General features: G+C 46.7%; 1 protein-coding gene across 1 annotated transcript; it reads left to right on the plus strand.

Annotated features, from left to right (window-relative positions):
• The first annotated feature begins 211 nt into the window (after positions 1-211).
• Positions 212-16,058, plus strand: LOC116773220 (fibroin heavy chain-like). Its single transcript, XM_061528506.1, has 3 exons — positions 212-271; positions 608-5,081; positions 5,609-16,058. The coding sequence occupies exons 1-3, from the start codon at positions 233-235 to the stop codon at positions 16,000-16,002; spliced, it is 14,907 nt and encodes a 4,968-aa protein (XP_061384490.1). The 5' UTR covers positions 212-232; the 3' UTR covers positions 16,003-16,058.
• The last annotated feature ends 10,153 nt before the right edge of the window (positions 16,059-26,211 follow it).

The raw sequence follows: 26,211 nt of genomic DNA on the forward strand, positions 1-26,211 counted from the left end.
AAACATGCGGTGGATATGTGCAAAAATACAATGTCTTAATCAACTTTAATGAAAGGCTATTGTTTGAAATTACAAGGCTTTATCATTATATATAATATTATTTACTTTTAATGTAAATATTTGAAAAAATTAATTTACACAACACCATACGTGGGTTCGATGAAGATATCTAGGTATAAAAGGACCTGGAATCTTTCGAATAATCATCAGTTCGGTTCGAACTCTCAGAAAAATGAGAGTAATAGCCTTCGTGATCTTGTGCGCTCTTCAGGTGAGTTTGATAAAATTATTTTACTTACATTTTTTTCATTATATTCATCAAAAGTTTTATAAATACATTTTGCAAACATACCGCTATGATTTTTAAGTAAGACCAACTTAATTTAAACTCTATTAATTCGCTTCTATATATTCAATGATTTTTTCTGATACACAAGATTTTGATCTAGCGCGCCTCATTTTATTGTTCATCACTATGAGTATTTTTAACTAATATTAATATTAAACCGTTCACATATATGATGATGGTCTAACTAATACCGTCTTTAAATTATAAATACACATAATAAGTTGAAGGTACTTAAAAAAAACTTGAATATGTTTCTAGTACGTATCGTCGGCCGCGCCGCCAGACGACATCGTGAATGAGTTAATAAACATTTTCTCTGATGGAAATGCTTTGCAAAACAAAAATGTGAGCACGAGTGATGAATTTGACGTCGACCAAACTGGAGGTGTATGGGAGAAATCGACAACACGCACGAATTTCGAAAGGCAAGGACATGCAAGCAGCGACGTGACAGGTGACGACGTCAAAGTCCGAACCATAAGGATTGAAGTAGACGCGTCAGGCCATGAAAGGATCTTTGAAGAAGACGTGATTATAAAGAAAGTACCTGGAAAAGCATCAAGCTCCAGGGCTTCCAGTTCTGCTGCAAGCGCTAGTGCTAACGCCGCAAGCTCGTCATACGAGCCACCAAGACCATCGTATGGCCAACCATTGGTACCATACGGAAATCAAAGATCAAACGGTGCAGTGTCCTCGAACGCAGCAGCCGCCAGCGCAGCAGGAGCAGGCAATCAAGGAGCCGGTTACGGATCTGGTTTCTACGGCAATGGTAAAGGATCTGGTGAACAAATCGTTGTCATCAACGGTGGATCACCTGGCGCTGGTTCAGCATCTAGTGCAAGTGCAAGCGCAGCTAGTTCTTCCTCCGGAGCCAATGGAGGTGCAGGATACTCTTACGGCCAAGAAGCAAATGCTGCAGCAGCCGCTATGGCCGCTAATGCTGCAAATGCTGCAAACGCCGCTAACGCTGCTGCAGCAGCTGCAAATGCCGCCGCAGCCGCCGCTAAATATGATAATGAATTAAGAGCTTACGGAGAACAAAGCTCTAATGCAGTTTCTGCCTCAACGTCATCTGTTTCAAGCGGATCTGGTGAACAAATCGTCATCATCAACGGTGGATCATCCGGTGCTGGTTCATCATCTAGCGCAAGTGCTAGTGCAGCTAGTGCTTCTTCCTCAGGACCTAACGGTGGAGCAGGATACTTTAACCAACAAGAATCAGAAGCCGCAGCAGCCGCTGCAGCCGCTGCCGCTGCAAACGCCGCCAACGCCGCCAACGCTGCTGCAGCTGCCGCCAACGCCGCAGCCTCTGCTGCTGAATATGATAATGCTTATGGACCACTCGGTGGACTCGATGGACTTGGTTCAGGTTTAGGTTACGGATCGAACTCTGCCGGTCTTGGTAATGGACCATACGGCCGTGGATTTGGACCATACGGAAATCAAGGATCTAACGGTGCTTCTTCAGCCGCCGCAGCTGCCGCTAGTGCATCTGGAGCAGGCAATCAAGGAGCTGGTTACGGTGCTGGAAACGGTGCAGGTGAAAACATCGTCGTTATCAATGCTGGATCATCTGGCGCCGGATCGGGCTCCGCCGCATCTGCTAGTGCAGCAAGCGCTGGTTCCGCTGGTGGTAACAGTGGTTCAGGACTATCAGGACTCGGATACGGACAACAATACGGAGCCGGTGGTGCTGGATCTGCCGCTGCTTCCGCTGCCGCTTCTGCTGCTGGTTACGAAAATGGAATTGGCGCACTCGGCGTCCAAGGAGTTGGATCGGGACTCGGATACGGAGGCAGTTCGGCAGCCGCCGCCGCCGCCGCCGCCGCTGAAGCAGCCTCTGCATCTGGTTCGGGCTACGGACCATACGGCTCAGCATTCGGACCATACGGAAATCAAGGATCTAACGGTGCATCTTCCGCCGCCGCAGCTGCCGCAAGCGCATCTGGCCCAGGCAACCAAGGAGCCGGCTACGGATCTGGTCTCTACGGCAACGGAAACGGATCTGGTGAACAAATCGTCGTCATCAACGCTGGATCATCCGGTGCTGGTTCATCATCTAGCGCAAGTGCTAGTGCAGCTAGTGCTTCTTCCTCAGGACCTAACGGTGGAGCAGGATACTTTAACCAACAAGAATCAGAAGCCGCAGCAGCCGCTGCAGCCGCTGCCGCCGCAAACGCCGCCAACGCCGCCAACGCTGCTGCAGCTGCCGCCAACGCCGCAGCCTCTGCTGCTGAATATGATAATGCTTATGGACCACTCGGTGGACTCGATGGACTTGGTTCAGGTTTAGGTTACGGATCGAACTCGGCCGGTCTTGGTAATGGACCATACGGCCGTGGATTTGGACCATACGGAAATCAAGGATCTAACGGTGCTTCTTCAGCCGCCGCAGCTGCCGCTAGTGCATCTGGAGCAGGCAATCAAGGAGCTGGTTACGGTGCTGGAAACGGTGCAGGTGAAAACATCGTCGTTATCAATGCTGGATCATCTGGCGCCGGATCGGGCTCCGCCGCATCTGCTAGTGCAGCAAGCGCTGGTTCCGCTGGTGGTAACAGTGGTTCAGGACTATCAGGACTCGGATACGGACAACAATACGGAGCCGGTGGTGCTGGATCTGCCGCTGCTTCCGCTGCCGCTTCTGCTGCTGGTTACGAAAATGGAATTGGCGCACTCGGCGTCCAAGGAGTTGGATCGGGACTCGGATACGGAGGCAATTCGGCAGCCGCCGCCGCCGCCGCCGCCGCTGAAGCAGCCTCTGCATCTGGTTCGGGCTACGGACCATACGGCTCAGCATTCGGACCATACGGAAATCAAGGATCTAACGGTGCATCTTCCGCCGCCGCAGCTGCCGCAAGCGCATCTGGCCCAGGCAACCAAGGAGCCGGCTACGGATCTGGTCTCTACGGCAACGGAAACGGATCTGGTGAACAAATCGTCGTCATCAACGCTGGATCATCCGGTGCTGGTTCATCATCTAGCGCAAGTGCTAGTGCAGCTAGTGCTTCTTCCTCAGGACCTAACGGTGGAGCAGGATACTTTAACCAACAAGAATCAGAAGCCGCAGCAGCCGCTGCAGCCGCTGCCGCCGCAAACGCCGCCAACGCCGCCAACGCTGCTGCAGCTGCCGCCAACGCCGCAGCCTCTGCTGCTGAATATGATAATGCTTATGGACCACTCGGTGGACTCGATGGACTTGGTTCAGGTTTAGGTTACGGATCGAACTCTGCCGGTCTTGGTAATGGACCATACGGCCGTGGATTTGGACCATACGGAAATCAAGGATCTAACGGTGCTTCTTCAGCCGCCGCAGCTGCCGCTAGTGCATCTGGAGCAGGCAATCAAGGAGCTGGTTACGGTGCTGGAAACGGTGCAGGTGAAAACATCGTCGTTATCAATGCTGGATCATCTGGCGCCGGATCGGGCTCCGCCGCATCTGCTAGTGCAGCAAGCGCTGGTTCCGCTGGTGGTAACAGTGGTTCAGGACTATCAGGACTCGGATACGGACAACAATACGGAGCCGGTGGTGCTGGATCTGCCGCTGCTTCCGCTGCCGCTTCTGCTGCTGGTTACGAAAATGGAATTGGCGCACTCGGCGTCCAAGGAGTTGGATCGGGACTCGGATACGGAGGCAATTCGGCAGCCGCCGCCGCCGCCGCCGCCGCTGAAGCAGCCTCTGCATCTGGTTCGGGCTACGGACCATACGGCTCAGCATTCGGACCATACGGAAATCAAGGATCTAACGGTGCATCTTCCGCCGCCGCAGCTGCCGCAAGCGCATCTGGCCCAGGCAACCAAGGAGCCGGCTACGGATCTGGTCTCTACGGCAACGGAAACGGATCTGGTGAACAAATCGTCGTCATCAACGCTGGATCATCCGGTGCTGGTTCATCATCTAGCGCAAGTGCTAGTGCAGCTAGTGCTTCTTCCTCAGGACCTAACGGTGGAGCAGGATACTTTAACCAACAAGAATCAGAAGCCGCAGCAGCCGCTGCAGCCGCTGCCGCCGCAAACGCCGCCAACGCCGCCAACGCTGCTGCAGCTGCCGCCAACGCCGCAGCCTCTGCTGCTGAATATGATAATGCTTATGGACCACTCGGTGGACTCGATGGACTTGGTTCAGGTTTAGGTTACGGATCGAACTCTGCCGGTCTTGGTAATGGACCATACGGCCGTGGATTTGGACCATACGGAAATCAAGGATCTAACGGTGCTTCTTCAGCCGCCGCAGCTGCCGCTAGTGCATCTGGAGCAGGCAATCAAGGAGCTGGTTACGGTGCTGGAAACGGTGCAGGTGAAAACATCGTCGTTATCAATGCTGGATCATCTGGCGCCGGATCGGGCTCCGCCGCATCTGCTAGTGCAGCAAGCGCTGGTTCCGCTGGTGGTAACAGTGGTTCAGGACTATCAGGACTCGGATACGGACAACAATACGGAGCCGGTGGTGCTGGATCTGCCGCTGCTTCCGCTGCCGCTTCTGCTGCTGGTTACGAAAATGGAATTGGCGCACTCGGCGTCCAAGGAGTTGGATCGGGACTCGGATACGGAGGCAATTCGGCAGCCGCCGCCGCCGCCGCCGCCGCTGAAGCAGCCTCTGCATCTGGTTCGGGCTACGGACCATACGGCTCAGCATTCGGACCATACGGAAATCAAGGATCTAACGGTGCATCTTCCGCCGCCGCAGCTGCCGCAAGCGCATCGGCCCAGGCAACCAAGGAGCCGGCTACGGATCTGGTCTCTACGGCAACGGAAACGGATCTGGTGAACAAATCGTCGTCATCAACGCTGGATCATCCGGTGCTGGTTCATCATCTAGCGCAAGTGCTAGTGCAGCTAGTGCTTCTTCCTCAGGACCTAACGGTGGAGCAGGATACTTTAACCAACAAGAATCAGAAGCCGCAGCAGCCGCTGCAGCCGCTGCCGCCGCAAACGCCGCCAACGCCGCCAACGCTGCTGCAGCTGCCGCCAACGCCGCAGCCTCTGCTGCTGAATATGATAATGCTTATGGACCACTCGGTGGACTCGATGGACTTGGTTCAGGTTTAGGTTACGGATCGAACTCTGCCGGTCTTGGTAATGGACCATACGGCCGTGGATTTGGACCATACGGAAATCAAGGATCTAACGGTGCTTCTTCAGCCGCCGCAGCTGCCGCTAGTGCATCTGGAGCAGGCAATCAAGGAGCTGGTTACGGTGCTGGAAACGGTGCAGGTGAAAACATCGTCGTTATCAATGCTGGATCATCTGGCGCCGGATCGGGCTCCGCCGCATCTGCTAGTGCAGCAAGCGCTGGTTCCGCTGGTGGTAACAGTGGTTCAGGACTATCAGGACTCGGATACGGACAACAATACGGAGCCGGTGGTGCTGGATCTGCCGCTGCTTCCGCTGCCGCTTCTGCTGCTGGTTACGAAAATGGAATTGGCGCACTCGGCGTCCAAGGAGTTGGATCGGGACTCGGATACGGAGGCAATTCGGCAGCCGCCGCCGCCGCCGCCGCCGCTGAAGCAGCCTCTGCATCTGGTTCGGGCTACGGACCATACGGCTCAGCATTCGGACCATACGGAAATCAAGGATCTAACGGTGCATCTTCCGCCGCCGCAGCTGCCGCAAGCGCATCTGGCCCAGGCAACCAAGGAGCCGGCTACGGATCTGGTCTCTACGGCAACGGAAACGGATCTGGTGAACAAATCGTCGTCATCAACGCTGGATCATCCGGTGCTGGTTCATCATCTAGCGCAAGTGCTAGTGCAGCTAGTGCTTCTTCCTCAGGACCTAACGGTGGAGCAGGATACTTTAACCAACAAGAATCAGAAGCCGCAGCAGCCGCTGCAGCCGCTGCCGCCGCAAACGCCGCCAACGCCGCCAACGCTGCTGCAGCTGCCGCCAACGCCGCAGCCTCTGCTGCTGAATATGATAATGCTTATGGACCACTCGGTGGACTCGATGGACTTGGTTCAGGTTTAGGTTACGGATCGAACTCTGCCGGTCTTGGTAATGGACCATACGGCCGTGGATTTGGACCATACGGAAATCAAGGATCTAACGGTGCTTCTTCAGCCGCCGCAGCTGCCGCTAGTGCATCTGGAGCAGGCAATCAAGGAGCTGGTTACGGTGCTGGAAACGGTGCAGGTGAAAACATCGTCGTTATCAATGCTGGATCATCTGGCGCCGGATCGGGCTCCGCCGCATCTGCTAGTGCAGCAAGCGCTGGTTCCGCTGGTGGTAACAGTGGTTCAGGACTATCAGGACTCGGATACGGACAACAATACGGAGCCGGTGGTGCTGGATCTGCCGCTGCTTCCGCTGCCGCTTCTGCTGCTGGTTACGAAAATGGAATTGGCGCACTCGGCGTCCAAGGAGTTGGATCGGGACTCGGATACGGAGGCAATTCGGCAGCCGCCGCCGCCGCCGCCGCCGCTGAAGCAGCCTCTGCATCTGGTTCGGGCTACGGACCATACGGCTCAGCATTCGGACCATACGGAAATCAAGGATCTAACGGTGCATCTTCCGCCGCCGCAGCTGCCGCAAGCGCATCTGGCCCAGGCAACCAAGGAGCCGGCTACGGATCTGGTCTCTACGGCAACGGAAACGGATCTGGTGAACAAATCGTCGTCATCAACGCTGGATCATCCGGTGCTGGTTCATCATCTAGCGCAAGTGCTAGTGCAGCTAGTGCTTCTTCCTCAGGACCTAACGGTGGAGCAGGATACTTTAACCAACAAGAATCAGAAGCCGCAGCAGCCGCTGCAGCCGCTGCCGCCGCAAACGCCGCCAACGCCGCCAACGCTGCTGCAGCTGCCGCCAACGCCGCAGCCTCTGCTGCTGAATATGATAATGCTTATGGACCACTCGGTGGACTCGATGGACTTGGTTCAGGTTTAGGTTACGGATCGAACTCTGCCGGTCTTGGTAATGGACCATACGGCCGTGGATTTGGACCATACGGAAATCAAGGATCTAACGGTGCTTCTTCAGCCGCCGCAGCTGCCGCTAGTGCATCTGGAGCAGGCAATCAAGGAGCTGGTTACGGTGCTGGAAACGGTGCAGGTGAAAACATCGTCGTTATCAATGCTGGATCATCTGGCGCCGGATCGGGCTCCGCCGCATCTGCTAGTGCAGCAAGCGCTGGTTCCGCTGGTGGTAACAGTGGTTCAGGACTATCAGGACTCGGATACGGACAACAATACGGAGCCGGTGGTGCTGGATCTGCCGCTGCTTCCGCTGCCGCTTCTGCTGCTGGTTACGAAAATGGAATTGGCGCACTCGGCGTCCAAGGAGTTGGATCGGGACTCGGATACGGAGGCAATTCGGCAGCCGCCGCCGCCGCCGCCGCCGCTGAAGCAGCCTCTGCATCTGGTTCGGGCTACGGACCATACGGCTCAGCATTCGGACCATACGGAAATCAAGGATCTAACGGTGCATCTTCCGCCGCCGCAGCTGCCGCAAGCGCATCTGGCCCAGGCAACCAAGGAGCCGGCTACGGATCTGGTCTCTACGGCAACGGAAACGGATCTGGTGAACAAATCGTCGTCATCAACGCTGGATCATCCGGTGCTGGTTCATCATCTAGCGCAAGTGCTAGTGCAGCTAGTGCTTCTTCCTCAGGACCTAACGGTGGAGCAGGATACTTTAACCAACAAGAATCAGAAGCCGCAGCAGCCGCTGCAGCCGCTGCCGCCGCAAACGCCGCCAACGCCGCCAACGCTGCTGCAGCTGCCGCCAACGCCGCAGCCTCTGCTGCTGAATATGATAATGCTTATGGACCACTCGGTGGACTCGATGGACTTGGTTCAGGTTTAGGTTACGGATCGAACTCTGCCGGTCTTGGTAATGGACCATACGGCCGTGGATTTGGACCATACGGAAATCAAGGATCTAACGGTGCTTCTTCAGCCGCCGCAGCTGCCGCTAGTGCATCTGGAGCAGGCAATCAAGGAGCTGGTTACGGTGCTGGAAACGGTGCAGGTGAAAACATCGTCGTTATCAATGCTGGATCATCTGGCGCCGGATCGGGCTCCGCCGCATCTGCTAGTGCAGCAAGCGCTGGTTCCGCTGGTGGTAACAGTGGTTCAGGACTATCAGGACTCGGATACGGACAACAATACGGAGCCGGTGGTGCTGGATCTGCCGCTGCTTCCGCTGCCGCTTCTGCTGCTGGTTACGAAAATGGAATTGGCGCACTCGGCGTCCAAGGAGTTGGATCGGGACTCGGATACGGAGGCAATTCGGCAGCCGCCGCCGCCGCCGCCGCCGCTGAAGCAGCCTCTGCATCTGGTTCGGGCTACGGACCATACGGCTCAGCATTCGGACCATACGGAAATCAAGGATCTAACGGTGCATCTTCCGCCGCCGCAGCTGCCGCAAGCGCATCCGGCCCAGGCAACCAAGGAGCCGGCTACGGATCTGGTCTCTACGGCAACGGAAACGGATCTGGTGAACAAATCGTCGTCATCAACGCTGGATCATCCGGTGCTGGTTCATCATCTAGCGCAAGTGCTAGTGCAGCTAGTGCTTCTTCCTCAGGACCTAACGGTGGAGCAGGATACTTTAACCAACAAGAATCAGAAGCCGCAGCAGCCGCTGCAGCCGCTGCCGCCGCAAACGCCGCCAACGCCGCCAACGCTGCTGCAGCTGCCGCCAACGCCGCAGCCTCTGCTGCTGAATATGATAATGCTTATGGACCACTCGGTGGACTCGATGGACTTGGTTCAGGTTTAGGTTACGGATCGAACTCTGCCGGTCTTGGTAATGGACCATACGGCCGTGGATTTGGACCATACGGAAATCAAGGATCTAACGGTGCTTCTTCAGCCGCCGCAGCTGCCGCTAGTGCATCTGGAGCAGGCAATCAAGGAGCTGGTTACGGTGCTGGAAACGGTGCAGGTGAAAACATCGTCGTTATCAATGCTGGATCATCTGGCGCCGGATCGGGCTCCGCCGCATCTGCTAGTGCAGCAAGCGCTGGTTCCGCTGGTGGTAACAGTGGTTCAGGACTATCAGGACTCGGATACGGACAACAATACGGAGCCGGTGGTGCTGGATCTGCCGCTGCTTCCGCTGCCGCTTCTGCTGCTGGTTACGAAAATGGAATTGGCGCACTCGGCGTCCAAGGAGTTGGATCGGGACTCGGATACGGAGGCAATTCGGCAGCCGCCGCCGCCGCCGCCGCCGCTGAAGCAGCCTCTGCATCTGGTTCGGGCTACGGACCATACGGCTCAGCATTCGGACCATACGGAAATCAAGGATCTAACGGTGCATCTTCCGCCGCCGCAGCTGCCGCAAGCGCATCTGGCCCAGGCAACCAAGGAGCCGGCTACGGATCTGGTCTCTACGGCAACGGAAACGGATCTGGTGAACAAATCGTCGTCATCAACGCTGGATCATCCGGTGCTGGTTCATCATCTAGCGCAAGTGCTAGTGCAGCTAGTGCTTCTTCCTCAGGACCTAACGGTGGAGCAGGATACTTTAACCAACAAGAATCAGAAGCCGCAGCAGCCGCTGCAGCCGCTGCCGCCGCAAACGCCGCCAACGCCGCCAACGCTGCTGCAGCTGCCGCCAACGCCGCAGCCTCTGCTGCTGAATATGATAATGCTTATGGACCACTCGGTGGACTCGATGGACTTGGTTCAGGTTTAGGTTACGGATCGAACTCTGCCGGTCTTGGTAATGGACCATACGGCCGTGGATTTGGACCATACGGAAATCAAGGATCTAACGGTGCTTCTTCAGCCGCCGCAGCTGCCGCTAGTGCATCTGGAGCAGGCAATCAAGGAGCTGGTTACGGTGCTGGAAACGGTGCAGGTGAAAACATCGTCGTTATCAATGCTGGATCATCTGGCGCCGGATCGGGCTCCGCCGCATCTGCTAGTGCAGCAAGCGCTGGTTCCGCTGGTGGTAACAGTGGTTCAGGACTATCAGGACTCGGATACGGACAACAATACGGAGCCGGTGGTGCTGGATCTGCCGCTGCTTCCGCTGCCGCTTCTGCTGCTGGTTACGAAAATGGAATTGGCGCACTCGGCGTCCAAGGAGTTGGATCGGGACTCGGATACGGAGGCAATTCGGCAGCCGCCGCCGCCGCCGCCGCCGCTGAAGCAGCCTCTGCATCTGGTTCGGGCTACGGACCATACGGCTCAGCATTCGGACCATACGGAAATCAAGGATCTAACGGTGCATCTTCCGCCGCCGCAGCTGCCGCAAGCGCATCTGGCCCAGGCAACCAAGGAGCCGGCTACGGATCTGGTCTCTACGGCAACGGAAACGGATCTGGTGAACAAATCGTCGTCATCAACGCTGGATCATCCGGTGCTGGTTCATCATCTAGCGCAAGTGCTAGTGCAGCTAGTGCTTCTTCCTCAGGACCTAACGGTGGAGCAGGATACTTTAACCAACAAGAATCAGAAGCCGCAGCAGCCGCTGCAGCCGCTGCCGCCGCAAACGCCGCCAACGCCGCCAACGCTGCTGCAGCTGCCGCCAACGCCGCAGCCTCTGCTGCTGAATATGATAATGCTTATGGACCACTCGGTGGACTCGATGGACTTGGTTCAGGTTTAGGTTACGGATCGAACTCTGCCGGTCTTGGTAATGGACCATACGGCCGTGGATTTGGACCATACGGAAATCAAGGATCTAACGGTGCTTCTTCAGCCGCCGCAGCTGCCGCTAGTGCATCTGGAGCAGGCAATCAAGGAGCTGGTTACGGTGCTGGAAACGGTGCAGGTGAAAACATCGTCGTTATCAATGCTGGATCATCTGGCGCCGGATCGGGCTCCGCCGCATCTGCTAGTGCAGCAAGCGCTGGTTCCGCTGGTGGTAACAGTGGTTCAGGACTATCAGGACTCGGATACGGACAACAATACGGAGCCGGTGGTGCTGGATCTGCCGCTGCTTCCGCTGCCGCTTCTGCTGCTGGTTACGAAAATGGAATTGGCGCACTCGGCGTCCAAGGAGTTGGATCGGGACTCGGATACGGAGGCAATTCGGCAGCCGCCGCCGCCGCCGCCGCCGCTGAAGCAGCCTCTGCATCTGGTTCGGGCTACGGACCATACGGCTCAGCATTCGGACCATACGGAAATCAAGGATCTAACGGTGCATCTTCCGCCGCCGCAGCTGCCGCAAGCGCATCTGGCCCAGGCAACCAAGGAGCCGGCTACGGATCTGGTCTCTACGGCAACGGAAACGGATCTGGTGAACAAATCGTCGTCATCAACGCTGGATCATCCGGTGCTGGTTCATCATCTAGCGCAAGTGCTAGTGCAGCTAGTGCTTCTTCCTCAGGACCTAACGGTGGAGCAGGATACTTTAACCAACAAGAATCAGAAGCCGCAGCAGCCGCTGCAGCCGCTGCCGCCGCAAACGCCGCCAACGCCGCCAACGCTGCTGCAGCTGCCGCCAACGCCGCAGCCTCTGCTGCTGAATATGATAATGCTTATGGACCACTCGGTGGACTCGATGGACTTGGTTCAGGTTTAGGTTACGGATCGAACTCTGCCGGTCTTGGTAATGGACCATACGGCCGTGGATTTGGACCATACGGAAATCAAGGATCTAACGGTGCTTCTTCAGCCGCCGCAGCTGCCGCTAGTGCATCTGGAGCAGGCAATCAAGGAGCTGGTTACGGTGCTGGAAACGGTGCAGGTGAAAACATCGTCGTTATCAATGCTGGATCATCTGGCGCCGGATCGGGCTCCGCCGCATCTGCTAGTGCAGCAAGCGCTGGTTCCGCTGGTGGTAACAGTGGTTCAGGACTATCAGGACTCGGATACGGACAACAATACGGAGCCGGTGGTGCTGGATCTGCCGCTGCTTCCGCTGCCGCTTCTGCTGCTGGTTACGAAAATGGAATTGGCGCACTCGGCGTCCAAGGAGTTGGATCGGGACTCGGATACGGAGGCAATTCGGCAGCCGCCGCCGCCGCCGCCGCCGCTGAAGCAGCCTCTGCATCTGGTTCGGGCTACGGACCATACGGCTCAGCATTCGGACCATACGGAAATCAAGGATCTAACGGTGCATCTTCCGCCGCCGCAGCTGCCGCAAGCGCATCTGGCCCAGGCAACCAAGGAGCCGGCTACGGATCTGGTCTCTACGGCAACGGAAACGGATCTGGTGAACAAATCGTCGTCATCAACGCTGGATCATCCGGTGCTGGTTCATCATCTAGCGCAAGTGCTAGTGCAGCTAGTGCTTCTTCCTCAGGACCTAACGGTGGAGCAGGATACTTTAACCAACAAGAATCAGAAGCCGCAGCAGCCGCTGCAGCCGCTGCCGCCGCAAACGCCGCCAACGCCGCCAACGCTGCTGCAGCTGCCGCCAACGCCGCAGCCTCTGCTGCTGAATATGATAATGCTTATGGACCACTCGGTGGACTCGATGGACTTGGTTCAGGTTTAGGTTACGGATCGAACTCTGCCGGTCTTGGTAATGGACCATACGGCCGTGGATTTGGACCATACGGAAATCAAGGATCTAACGGTGCTTCTTCAGCCGCCGCAGCTGCCGCTAGTGCATCTGGAGCAGGCAATCAAGGAGCTGGTTACGGTGCTGGAAACGGTGCAGGTGAAAACATCGTCGTTATCAATGCTGGATCATCTGGCGCCGGATCGGGCTCCGCCGCATCTGCTAGTGCAGCAAGCGCTGGTTCCGCTGGTGGTAACAGTGGTTCAGGACTATCAGGACTCGGATACGGACAACAATACGGAGCCGGTGGTGCTGGATCTGCCGCTGCTTCCGCTGCCGCTTCTGCTGCTGGTTACGAAAATGGAATTGGCGCACTCGGCGTCCAAGGAGTTGGATCGGGACTCGGATACGGAGGCAGTTCGGCAGCCGCCGCCGCCGCCGCCGCCGCTGAAGCAGCCTCTGCATCTGGTTCGGGCTACGGACCATACGGCTCAGCATTCGGACCATACGGAAATCAAGGATCTAACGGTGCATCTTCCGCCGCCGCAGCTGCCGCAAGCGCATCTGGCCCAGGCAACCAAGGAGCCGGCTACGGATCTGGTCTCTACGGCAACGGAAACGGATCTGGTGAACAAATCGTCGTCATCAACGCTGGATCATCCGGTGCTGGTTCATCATCTAGCGCAAGTGCTAGTGCAGCTAGTGCTTCTTCCTCAGGACCTAACGGTGGAGCAGGATACTTTAACCAACAAGAATCAGAAGCCGCAGCAGCCGCTGCAGCCGCTGCCGCCGCAAACGCCGCCAACGCCGCCAACGCTGCTGCAGCTGCCGCCAACGCCGCAGCCTCTGCTGCTGAATATGATAATGCTTATGGACCACTCGGTGGACTCGATGGACTTGGTTCAGGTTTAGGTTACGGATCGAACTCTGCCGGTCTTGGTAATGGACCATACGGCCGTGGATTTGGACCATACGGAAATCAAGGATCTAACGGTGCTTCTTCAGCCGCCGCAGCTGCCGCTAGTGCATCTGGAGCAGGCAATCAAGGAGCTGGTTACGGTGCTGGAAACGGTGCAGGTGAAAACATCGTCGTTATCAATGCTGGATCATCTGGCGCCGGATCGGGCTCCGCCGCATCTGCTAGTGCAGCAAGCGCTGGTTCCGCTGGTGGTAACAGTGGTTCAGGACTATCAGGACTCGGATACGGACAACAATACGGAGCCGGTGGTGCTGGATCTGCCGCTGCTTCCGCTGCCGCTTCTGCTGCTGGTTACGAAAATGGAATTGGCGCACTCGGCGTCCAAGGAGTTGGATCGGGACTCGGATACGGAGGCAATTCGGCAGCCGCCGCCGCCGCCGCCGCCGCTGAAGCAGCCTCTGCATCTGGTTCGGGCTACGGACCATACGGCTCAGCATTCGGACCATACGGAAATCAAGGATCTAACGGTGCATCTTCCGCCGCCGCAGCTGCCGCAAGCGCATCCGGCCCAGGCAACCAAGGAGCCGGCTACGGATCTGGTCTCTACGGCAACGGAAACGGATCTGGTGAACAAATCGTCGTCATCAACGCTGGATCATCCGGTGCTGGTTCATCATCTAGCGCAAGTGCTAGTGCAGCTAGTGCTTCTTCCTCAGGACCTAACGGTGGAGCAGGATACTTTAACCAACAAGAATCAGAAGCCGCAGCAGCCGCTGCAGCCGCTGCCGCCGCAAACGCCGCCAACGCCGCCAACGCTGCTGCAGCTGCCGCCAACGCCGCAGCCTCTGCTGCTGAATATGATAATGCTTATGGACCACTCGGTGGACTCGATGGACTTGGTTCAGGTTTAGGTTACGGATCGAACTCTGCCGGTCTTGGTAATGGACCATACGGCCGTGGATTTGGACCATACGGAAATCAAGGATCTAACGGTGCTTCTTCAGCCGCCGCAGCTGCCGCTAGTGCATCTGGAGCAGGCAATCAAGGAGCTGGTTACGGTGCTGGAAACGGTGCAGGTGAAAACATCGTCGTTATCAATGCTGGATCATCTGGCGCCGGATCGGGCTCCGCCGCATCTGCTAGTGCAGCAAGCGCTGGTTCCGCTGGTGGTAACAGTGGTTCAGGACTATCAGGACTCGGATACGGACAACAATACGGAGCCGGTGGTGCTGGATCTGCCGCTGCTTCCGCTGCCGCTTCTGCTGCTGGTTACGAAAATGGAATTGGCGCACTCGGCGTCCAAGGAGTTGGATCGGGACTCGGATACGGAGGCAATTCGGCAGCCGCCGCCGCCGCCGCCGCCGCTGAAGCAGCCTCTGCATCTGGTTCGGGCTACGGACCATACGGCTCAGCATTCGGACCATACGGAAATCAAGGATCTAACGGTGCATCTTCCGCCGCCGCAGCTGCCGCAAGCGCATCTGGCCCAGGCAACCAAGGAGCCGGCTACGGATCTGGTCTCTACGGCAACGGAAACGGATCTGGTGAACAAATCGTCGTCATCAACGCTGGATCATCCGGTGCTGGTTCATCATCTAGCGCAAGTGCTAGTGCTGCTAGTGCTTCTTCCTCAGGACCTAACGGTGGAGCAGGATACTTTAACCAACAAGAATCAGAAGCCGCAGCAGCCGCTGCAGCCGCTGCCGCCGCAAACGCCGCCACCGCCGCCAACGCTGCTGCAGCTGCCGCCAACGCCGCAGCCTCTGCTGCTGAATATGATAATGTTTACGGACCTGTCGTTGGATCCGGTTCTTCAGCTTTTGCTTCAGAGGTACAAAGTGACGTTTCCGGACCATTACCTAAAGTTATTGTTATAAACGATGATGACTCTGAAAGATTATCATCTTCTCCTCTTGATAATGGTCGAAGTGCCGTCAGTAACGGTTTGTCGTCAGGAAACTATGGACCAAGTTCATTTGGAGATATAGTTGTAATCAATGAACTGAATCCTGGTATCAACTCCGGTGTCTCTTCCATATCTTCTGGTTCTTCCAAGGGAATTTCATCTGGACCAGTGATCGCTTCCAGTGGAAACGCTGGGCTAGTATCTTCAGCTGCAGTAGCACCTTATGGCAATCAAAGACAATCCTCAATCATCATCATCAACGAGGACAATGGCTCTGGTTCAGCAGCCTCAGCAAGTAGCTCTGTCGCAGTTAGTGGCTCGTCCGGTAGAAACGTACAAGGCAGAGGTAGAGTCCGTCAAGGTTGTAGACTACAGCGCAGACAGTTTATCATCAAAGTGGGACGACGAGGTGCAGTGTGCCGTAACTGTTAAGTCCTATTCCACGTTTTGATGTTCCGTTTATTAATTTTTGATGAAATATAATTTTTGCAATTGAAAGATAATCTTTTCTTATACATATATCCAATTTTAATCCCTGCCTACACTACATAGTTTCATAAGTTTATTTTGTTTCTATTAACATATATTTTAAAAGAAAAATTTATTTTGTTTGATTACACTTTAATGTATATCGTTTATTTAATAGTCTTAAATTCTTAACATAAAGCCGTTCTAAGAAGGATGTCCTTCCTTATTTGCTCTTAAAGACAAATAAAATGACAATACTAAATATTAAAAAAAAACAACATTATGTATTAATAAATGTCATTACAAGATTTACATTATCCCTCAAGCATAGTTGTTTTTTAATTCGAGTTAAATAACTTTTCAAATGTTTTATTTAAAAAAAAAGGTTATTTTCAGTATTCCGTTCAAATAATAGCAAATTTTTATTTTATAATTAACGATTTGTTTCCTTTTCAAAAACTATGTAGGTATATTATAGGTTCTGTATTATACAATAGTGAATTTTACAAAGTAATCAATCCCATTAAGAGTACAACGTACAAACGTATAAGTAATACACGTAAAAACGTGTTTTCTTGTTATTATTTTTTTATACCAACATAGCTTTAAAAATAATATAAGGATATTAAAATATTTTGAAAGTCCAGTAGAAAGTCGTGAGGGGCTCCAATTCCTTGCCATGATGAAAACTAGTTGATATTTTAAAGAGTTGTAAAATTTGTTCTCGACTATGCTTGCCTAGTCTTGATATACACATATTTGTGTTTTTCAACACCATCGAACTCAGGGGGAATTTTCAGTGTAACGAAATTATTTATGAACTTGATATGACTGATGGACTTTTGTACGATAATAAATGAATAGTATACAGAATATTTGATCTAAGCAGAGGCTAGGCCCTACTAGGGTATAGTAAATTTATCATATTTTGTACATAACAACAGTAAAAACGTCAATCGCTATCTAAAATATTTATGCGCTAAGCAAGAAAGAGTCATTACGCAGACATCTTCAGCTGTTTTAACCTGACGTTCTTGTACACCCTTTGAGTATATATAACTACTGAGAAAACATTTTGCTTGCGCGATGTAACTGAGCCTAGTGACATCTATGATTTTATTATTGTACTAATTACCCTAAGGTGTCTTAAAGAGATGGAATTGATATTAGTTTTTCTATTATTTACGTTTAATACTATTTATTGTTGAACAATACGCAAACCTCGTATTAACCAATAATTTTAGTATTTCTAATTATAGATTGAGAATATCTATATAAATTATATATTAGAGTTAATAGTAAGTAATAATCTGTATTTATCGTTCAATGTGGTAATTTATATAAAAATAACATTATTAATATAATCTCTAATTTGTTTTTTTCGACATAAAGCCTGTGTTATATTATCTATATAAAAATAAGTTTCGTAGCCTCATACATGTTAATTTATAAACGCCGTTATAAATATATTGAGGAATAGTGTATCAAAATTATCGTCCCGTATTCTTTAAGTTTAAAACATAATTATAATAAAAAAATTACGGACCAAAATCATGTAAACTAGTGCTAACCGGTTAAAACCTGTTTTTTCGTTTATATTTTAATGTATGTTTCTTTCATGAAACCAAGCAACTGACTACCAGTTATTATAAAGCTGTTAAAATGAAAGGTAATTTCATAACCTCCATATTTGCTGTTTAGATGTCAAATTTGAAAACTAAAATGTACTCGTCAGACGATTTTTTTTAATAAACTAATGTCAAATAATAATCTATGGCGTATCGCTTAACACGTAAACGATTTGTCTTGGCTTAGTTTACATTATAATTACACGAATAATACATACATCACACATAACTAAGATTACTTTTGAATACAAAAATATGGTTGAGACTGATAATAATTTATAATACTAGCTGATAAATTTCTTGTGATTGATATGTTAGGGACCCATCCGCTCGTGCCGTGATACCCTTTATAGAACATTTGGATGAAATTGTTTTTTTTATAATAAGCAATACATTAATTTAAAACCAAATCAACTGAGAGTTGTATCCAGTTTAAATAATAATTATTAATATTTTTTACCAATTTGTACGTTTTCTTAAAATTCATTTTTTTTTATTTTACTTCCAACGAGAAACCTAGATATTGTTTAGTAAAATGTAGGTATGTCTCCATCCAGTAGTCAAGATTATAATTTGTACAACAAACAAAAACGTTGACATTGGCAGAATATTCCACGATTCCAGCGCGAACGAAACCAAATCATAAAAAAAATAAGTCATAAAGTGTTCTTCGAGAACTTTCTTTTCATAGAATAACTTTTTTAAATTAAATGTACCTAAATATTTTGCAAAAATATAGTAATACATTTTTGAAAACAGCAAATATTTTTAAGGTGTATCACTTAACAATTAATAAAAACAAACAAAGACAAGCTCTAAACTTATATCTTCCATTATTTATGAGACATTCCTACTTTATTGCTACTTTTGAATGAATCTAAACGTTTCTCTCACGAAGTGAATTTTATCTGAAGTGTAACACATATGAGAACAAACATTTTTTATATTTCATTTTAGCTTCCGGTCGCGACTTCGTGTTGACTTTAAAACTGGCGATAGCGGGCCACGGAAGCCTTCAATCGAAATAACTTTTTCAAGTTTCGAACAATTTTTAATTAACACACCTATTGGATTACCTTTCTTAATAAATAGACTATTGAAATATTTTTCGAATAACCAATTGTTTTTGGAATGAGTTTTTTAATATAACATACACACATATTTTATATCGATTTATGTATCGATTGTATGCCATCGATTAATCATGAAAATTCTTTTTAATAATGTCTTTTTGCGAAAATCCTAAAGAGAAATATTTCTTATTTATTAAAAAAAAAATATGCACAACTTTATCTGAATTGTAACTTATAAGGATTGAAGATTAATGTATTATAACTTAGTAGATAAAATATTTAACTAATATAATCAAATAGTATGGATAGTGGAATATTTCCAAAACATATTCACATTAATACCTCGGTAATGAAAGGAATAATTTCAAGATCATTTTAGCCATGGCATTTAAGAGATTTTGTATTTTGGACGACTAAAGTACAAAAGCAAGCTCCCCTTCAGCTTTAGCGTCCAGTAACAAATACACACAAACAAATTAACCCTTTATAATATTAAAAGATAAGGAAGGAAGTCGCTTGTAATAAGATGAATGACTAATATTAGTTTGATAATACTGATGCACGTATTTTATTGATATTTTCATATACATATACATTGATCAGATTATTCTCCATATGTAATTTTTTCATTCACAGTTTCTTCAAATTCGCGTATTAATGAAAGCAAATAAGTTGTGCTTTAATAAGCTAATTTTATTCATTAGTCTTTATTTTACTTATCTATAGTTAGATTGTTTATTAATATTCTATAGAGATATTTAATGTTTCCGATACAAAGAACTGGTTATAGCGACCCTTAGTCACCTGTGCTGACCCCTCGTTATGATCTACAGGAGACGAATGTATGTTAATAAATACAAATTTATGTGAGAATTACAGATGACAGTTGCCCTTAAGAACTTTGATCTTGCATTATTTGACCAGCTCTCGCATGATAAACATCTTTAAACGTAACTCTAATATCAGTGACGTGTTTGAGTGAATGTTGTGTCTTTGGTAACTTGACATTTGGTAAGGTACACTCACATATTATCTGGTACGTATTTATTTCGATGCAAGTCACTATTTCAAATTGTGAACTATAGTGAAAAATATATATGTATTGACTTTTCCGTATTTAATATCCTACTCCGAATTTTTTTTTTAGATAAAAAAAATATTAAAATAATTGGATAGATTCGTGTTACCATATCGGATGAAGGCTCAGAGTTTTAAATCTAAATTACCGGTGAAACTAAAAAAAAAATGTTATTAGAAAGGGCGGGTCGCAAAAAGTCATGACGAAAAAAAAACTAAAATGGCCGCGCGGTGATCGTCATGGGGTGGGCATTTTAAATGTTCATTCTCTAACACAGGCGCAGCAGTCAGTGATGACGCGACGGGGTGGTCCCCTACACTATCGCTTAACTACACGCACACTAACACAAAAGCCAGACTAAAATGAGACATCGCATCCATTTTCTAGCCGGCTTTTAGTTCTGCTGTGACGTGGCAGCTTTAATTGGCCAACTACATCCACACATGCACCCGGTGGGGCGCGTACCGCGTACGTGGTAGGCATAAAATTCGGAAATATAGGTACATAGGCGTTGTACTCCTCCTCCGAGGACCGCAAATGAGATCGCAGGCGAAGTGGAACGAATGCACGATTTCGTTGTATTTATTTTAGCTGTTTTGCGGGTTATCCATTCTATCGATTGTTCTACACGCATTAACGTTTTGATGATTTGATAAAACTGTCACCTGTATCATGTACATTTAAGTTTTGGAATTATTCTTCCATACACATTATCATTTACTCTTCTTATTTCTACGAAGATCGTAAGCACAGAAATTTTCTAATATAAATCATATTCAAACAAGTATGTTATCAAATCACGAAAAGAAACTAAGTTTAATTCATTTGTTATAAGAATATCGTAAGATAAAAAGCAATACTCTCTTCATATTTCTAAAGATCAATACAGTAGACGCGACCATATTAAAGACATTTGATAAAAAAAAAGACTTAAAAAAATAATTTCACTCCGATATTTATTTGATATTCGTTTCCTATACATTATCTATGTTAAACCATAAAAAATCGGTTCTATATAAAATGTGATGTAATAAGACTCTAATATTATAACCATATTACCGTCAAATCAAACGTTACGGAGTATGGCAAAACAAAACGTGAAATGTTACGTTACATAAACTAGTAGCGATTTTTGGCGCAGTTCTCAATATATCACGTCGGTTGCAGAACGACACGCGTGACGCACACATGCACGGGCACGCACACACGCGTGCGACGTCATCGTCAAGCTGTATCACGTATGGTTGGCCGAAAAGAATTTTTTTTTTCATAAAACCTGTTTTTTTTTTTTTTTTTGGGTATGAAGAATTTATCTTCTTCGTATATTTTATATATATGACATTGGACGTATGACTCTGTCTACAAACTCTGTGAGTGAATCAGTAAGTTTTATTATACCTAAATATCAAACATTACCTTCTCTTCCTTGAAATTTTTGTCGTTTTATTTGTAATTTTAAGGAATTACAACATAAGTCCGTTCGAAATATAGTAATGTGTTAAGTTAAAGAATTAAATCATAACGGCCGTTCGGTTTCGTTGTCGCTTGCATTATCAAATTCTACAAACTTTGTAACAATACCATCCTATTGGTGTTTTTTTGCTAACGTTACCCCCCGCCGGGTATTTTCCGAAGTGTGAGCGGACCGTTATTAGTTCGCCGAGCGTCGGGATAGGTTTTCACAATTTTGAGTTGAGTCGCACAATGCTACGTCATTTTCTATGATTAATAGTGGCGCGCCAGTAACATGCATAGATACACAGATATAGTTGTTTAAATCATAAAATTTTATCTATATCGTAGATAAAACATAGAAAAGATTGACTGTTGATAGATTAATTCATACTTATAAAAAAAATCCTCTAAAATGCTTAAACGTATATATCAAAACTCATTAAAATTTTAATATTACCAAGAATCTTAGCTATAAAATACAAATTAATTGGAATTAATATTTGGTTCAACAAAAAGCCAATCAATACACTACACATACATATAAACCCGTATAATGTAGATAATTAAAATTTTCCAATGTACAGAACAAATACGTATTTTATTTACTAATGAAAAATAGACGGGTAAATTGAATACATAACAAACACGGCCACACAATACAAGGTGCCTAATACATGCACAGTTAATATATAAACGCGTCAAATTTCCACACAGAGAACACGTACGCCATACTAAAAAGCTTGATAGGCCTAAAAACGTGGATTTCAACCATCATTTCGCCTCCACCCCACCACCCCTTTGGGGAGACTGAACTATTCCCCCAAAAGGCACTTGACGGCCGCGACACTAGAATATTAATGCCGGTACTTAATTGAATAATTTTTAGTTATAGATTTTTTTTTTTTGCGCGCTTTAAATTTTCTCGTACATCCCAATTCTTGGTAAATTAAAAACGCTCCGGTTCATAATTATGTGATATAATGCATCGTGACGGCTTTATTTGAAAGTTAATCTATTACATGAAATATATTTAAAAAAAAATAATACCAATGTATAGAAAATGATTTTTCATCAGCATTCAATCGGAAAGACTCAGCCTGAACGAGTTGATCAAACTTACCGAAAGCATATTTCGGAATGTAAATCACTATTCCCATTTGGCTGACAGCTCTCAACAAACTAATCTCAACCAGTCAGAAGACTTCCGTCCAATCTGATAGGAATTCCGTAACAAATTGAATCAATATCCGTATAACAATTACTATCCGTTAAATTAATTCGCCTTACGTAAATAACATGGTCCCTAGCAATGTTATCTTAACAAATTGATGCCACCCGGTTAGAGAGAGACAAAACTGTGAATGTCCAAATTTTACAATTTTGCCCGGCAGTGTTTAGTACAGTTTATATAAAGAGGGCTGCCTCCCTGGGGGGTATAGTGGCTGGGGGGTTGGGGGTCGGGGAGATAAGGAGGATAAACCAACACTTAGATATATTTGTGCGTTGTCGACCCTCAAGATATAGATCTGTGTGCGTCGTGATTAGGATGTTTATAAAGCTCTTGTGGAGCGCGGTTGCTTGGCTACGATGTCCTTTGAAATCTCATGTAAAATCTGAAAATGCTTTGTGTTGTGTACAGTTTTGAGGGAACTATTTTAGTGTAATGACCAGTACTTCAGTAAAGTAAAGCTAAATCTACTATTAATGTTAGAATGTATAAATTATGCTACTATACTCACTATAGGTATGACTGCGATATACACTTTGTTTTTATACATCTAGTAATAGAGTGTACTCACACTCAACACAAGCGTATCTTGTTCTGAAGATGACAGTAATCTTAAGTGTCGTTATAAATATGTATTATGTTTTCAACTTGTATAATTTTTCACACTTAAAATTTTAATAATATAAATAACTCATAGTAACAATGTCAAGTCGTAATTCTATCCTGTGGCTATACACAATCCCGTGTCCCGGGATGTTAAAGACATTCTTTGTCAATCGAATATGTTTATCCCGGCGTGATCCCGCGTTTAGTACGGTCCGGCGACATCCCGATTTAATATTCTATTTTACTCCAATGATAAGATTAAAGTATGTAATTTCTTGTCGGAATGAGGGAGGCGTTTTGTTTACGCACTAGATACTGGATAGGGTTGCCATGACAGAAAATTATAAGATATATTTTCGGAAACTATAAAAATATAAACATGATTTCTATTCAGTAAACTACTTTAATTATTCAGTAGTTAACGTATTCTTAAATGTATGATAACTCGAATATTATAATGGCTAAGGATATTATGTATAGACGTGATTATTTATCTTTCTTTATCATTTATTATTAGCCTTTAAAGTATATTTCCAACATGGCAGCCCCGTCAATCGTAATAAGAACACCCTCTAACCGCTCCGTATAATAAAGCCCACCCCCTGCCTCCTACTAAGATGACGCCCAGTATATTGGACAATTTTCATTCGAAATTCGTGACTCGCTTCACAATTCCCTTATTACAATTTCTTTTTTTTTGCGTCTGTTTTTTTGGTTCGCTATTAATAAATGAATCGAATTTAATGAAGCGGATTCCGTCACAATATATTTTTTTTTCTATAAAATAATTTGTGATTTTTTTTAACAGTATACGGTTTATGCTCTTTTCTATTATGAAATTTATTTCCAATAAGATGCCAAGACCCGAATCGATTATCTTCTTTGACTAATAAACTGATGTTTGAATTAAATATTTCAAATCTGATTTTGAGGTATTTTTTTAAGTTTCGTATAAAAATCATAGACAATTTAACAAATCTGTATAATAGCTTTTAAACTGTTAAAATATATGTTAATAACATTATAAAACGTACCAATATAACTCTCTAATGTTAATTCGCGTCCCTAACCCTTGCCAAACCGTTGCGGCATGACAAACCAAAACTAACCCTTCGTAATCTTGCTAACCCCCACACACCCTCAATTTTCTTTCCCCCCCGGGGGTCAAGTCACCCTTAAGATCAATGGTGGGGGATCCTTTGCGATAATGCAGGGTCTGCCCCAAAAAGGGCCCTTTTGTGTCTCAGATGGGTTTAACTTTCGGTCTTGTTTTGACGTGTTGTATAATTAATTTGCTAGTTTCGGACCTTAGTTTAACGAGGGAGGGTAATATGTATGTATACGGGTGTGCTGATGAATTTACATATTCGTGATTCCTTAACTAGATTATGTACTTGTGTGTTATTTACTACAGCACATAACAAATAAAAAATTTGGACTGAGACTAGAATAAGAGAAATAAAACAATGTTTGCTAGCAAATTTTGCTTAAAGATCCTATAGTCCTTTAATATATCGACCCGTTTAATATGAAGGTTTTTCAAAGTACCAAAAAAATAAATTATTATTATATAATAGAATAGAATTGTCTAAGGATAAGGATTCAGCAATATTGTCATTTTTTCCATGGATTATATATCAGTAACATGATGTTTTTTACTTTGAAACAAATACCAAAATAGCTAACGATTATTATACAGTGGATACTGACAGATTTTGCCCTATCTATACAACTCCTAATGTCTGATAGTTCTAGCGTTCAAAAGCGTCGGCATTTTTGGAATACATTACTGATATATAACCCCGTGCTTCTGACTTTTATGAAACGAATGCTAGTCATTCATGAACTTGAAGAATATGGATTTGAAAAATAAATAACGTAAAGACATCCAGCGACAGTTAATTTGGTGGAAAATATGATTTTAAATAAACAGTAGGTATGACTTGCAAAACTAAATACTCATTAATCTACATATTATATAAAAAAAACATGTTTAAAATAATATTCAATTATAATTATGTTAAGACAGAATTCCTCTTTATTGAAACACTGGCTTTAGGCTGTTACTTCTTATGCGGTTCTCTCTATAAAATATGAATTCTACAAAAAAAAAATATATATTCATACACTAACAATTTCGCCGCGTTTGATAAAACGTCTAGTAATTTAAATAAAAGTAAATACCTAGTGAGTCAGTACATAGCAGTTTCTAATATTTTCGTGTTTGCGCGTCGAAATTAAACACTAGCCAATCTAAACAATCGCCGGTAAGTTTGTTTGTCCCGTGTAATTTCGTTGGTTAATGTAAATAATTTATGCGGGGATCGCAAATTAAGTTTATTCTATATGTATGTTATATTTATTATGAACGGAATTAATTTTATATGAGAAATATTTCATATATTTTGAGATAACCGCTTGAGTTATTAGCATTAGTATATATAAGTTGAACAATGATTCGAAGACAAAACTATGTGCACACAATGTCTCAGCCCATTGGCGGTGTCCTATTGTCTTTCCTCTCTTACCAACACCCACTGGCCTGATAGGTGCACCTTCAACACATACAATGAGCATTGTTTTATAAACAATTCAGTCCGTATAGAAATGTGAGACAATCGCATTCATTAAGATGCTCTAAAAGACCACTTAGCTGCCGACTGCTAGTATTCAACGACCAGACTTTTGTACTGTAAAATGTTTATTAAACAGAATATATATTTTAACTAGGCATAACTTTATATAAAAAATCCTGTAATACCTTGGATATACAACAATGATTCTTCACTATTAAAAATAACTAATAAATAGTCTACAAATTTGAAATTTAGAAGGTGAGAATCAAAATTCGTAGAAGTATTTCAAGTCACAAGTAAACTTATGATACTAGACGCGAACAATCGTAAAATCTATTATATATAGTGACTGGTAACGCGAGCGGAGTAATGAAAGATACTTTGTCACAAGCAACCTTTATCACTGGTTCTATCCAGAAAAACTTTTCCAATTACCGAGTCCGTCAAGTGACCCCGCGGGTGCGCAGAAACAACTTTTAATTGCTATCCCCCTTTTCAGAAATGTACCGAATGAGAACTATTTAGAACG

The sequence above is a fragment of the Danaus plexippus genome, assembly GCF_018135715.1.
Source record: "Danaus plexippus chromosome 18 unlocalized genomic scaffold, MEX_DaPlex mxdp_20, whole genome shotgun sequence".
Classification (NCBI taxonomy): Eukaryota; Metazoa; Arthropoda; class Insecta; order Lepidoptera; family Nymphalidae; genus Danaus; species Danaus plexippus.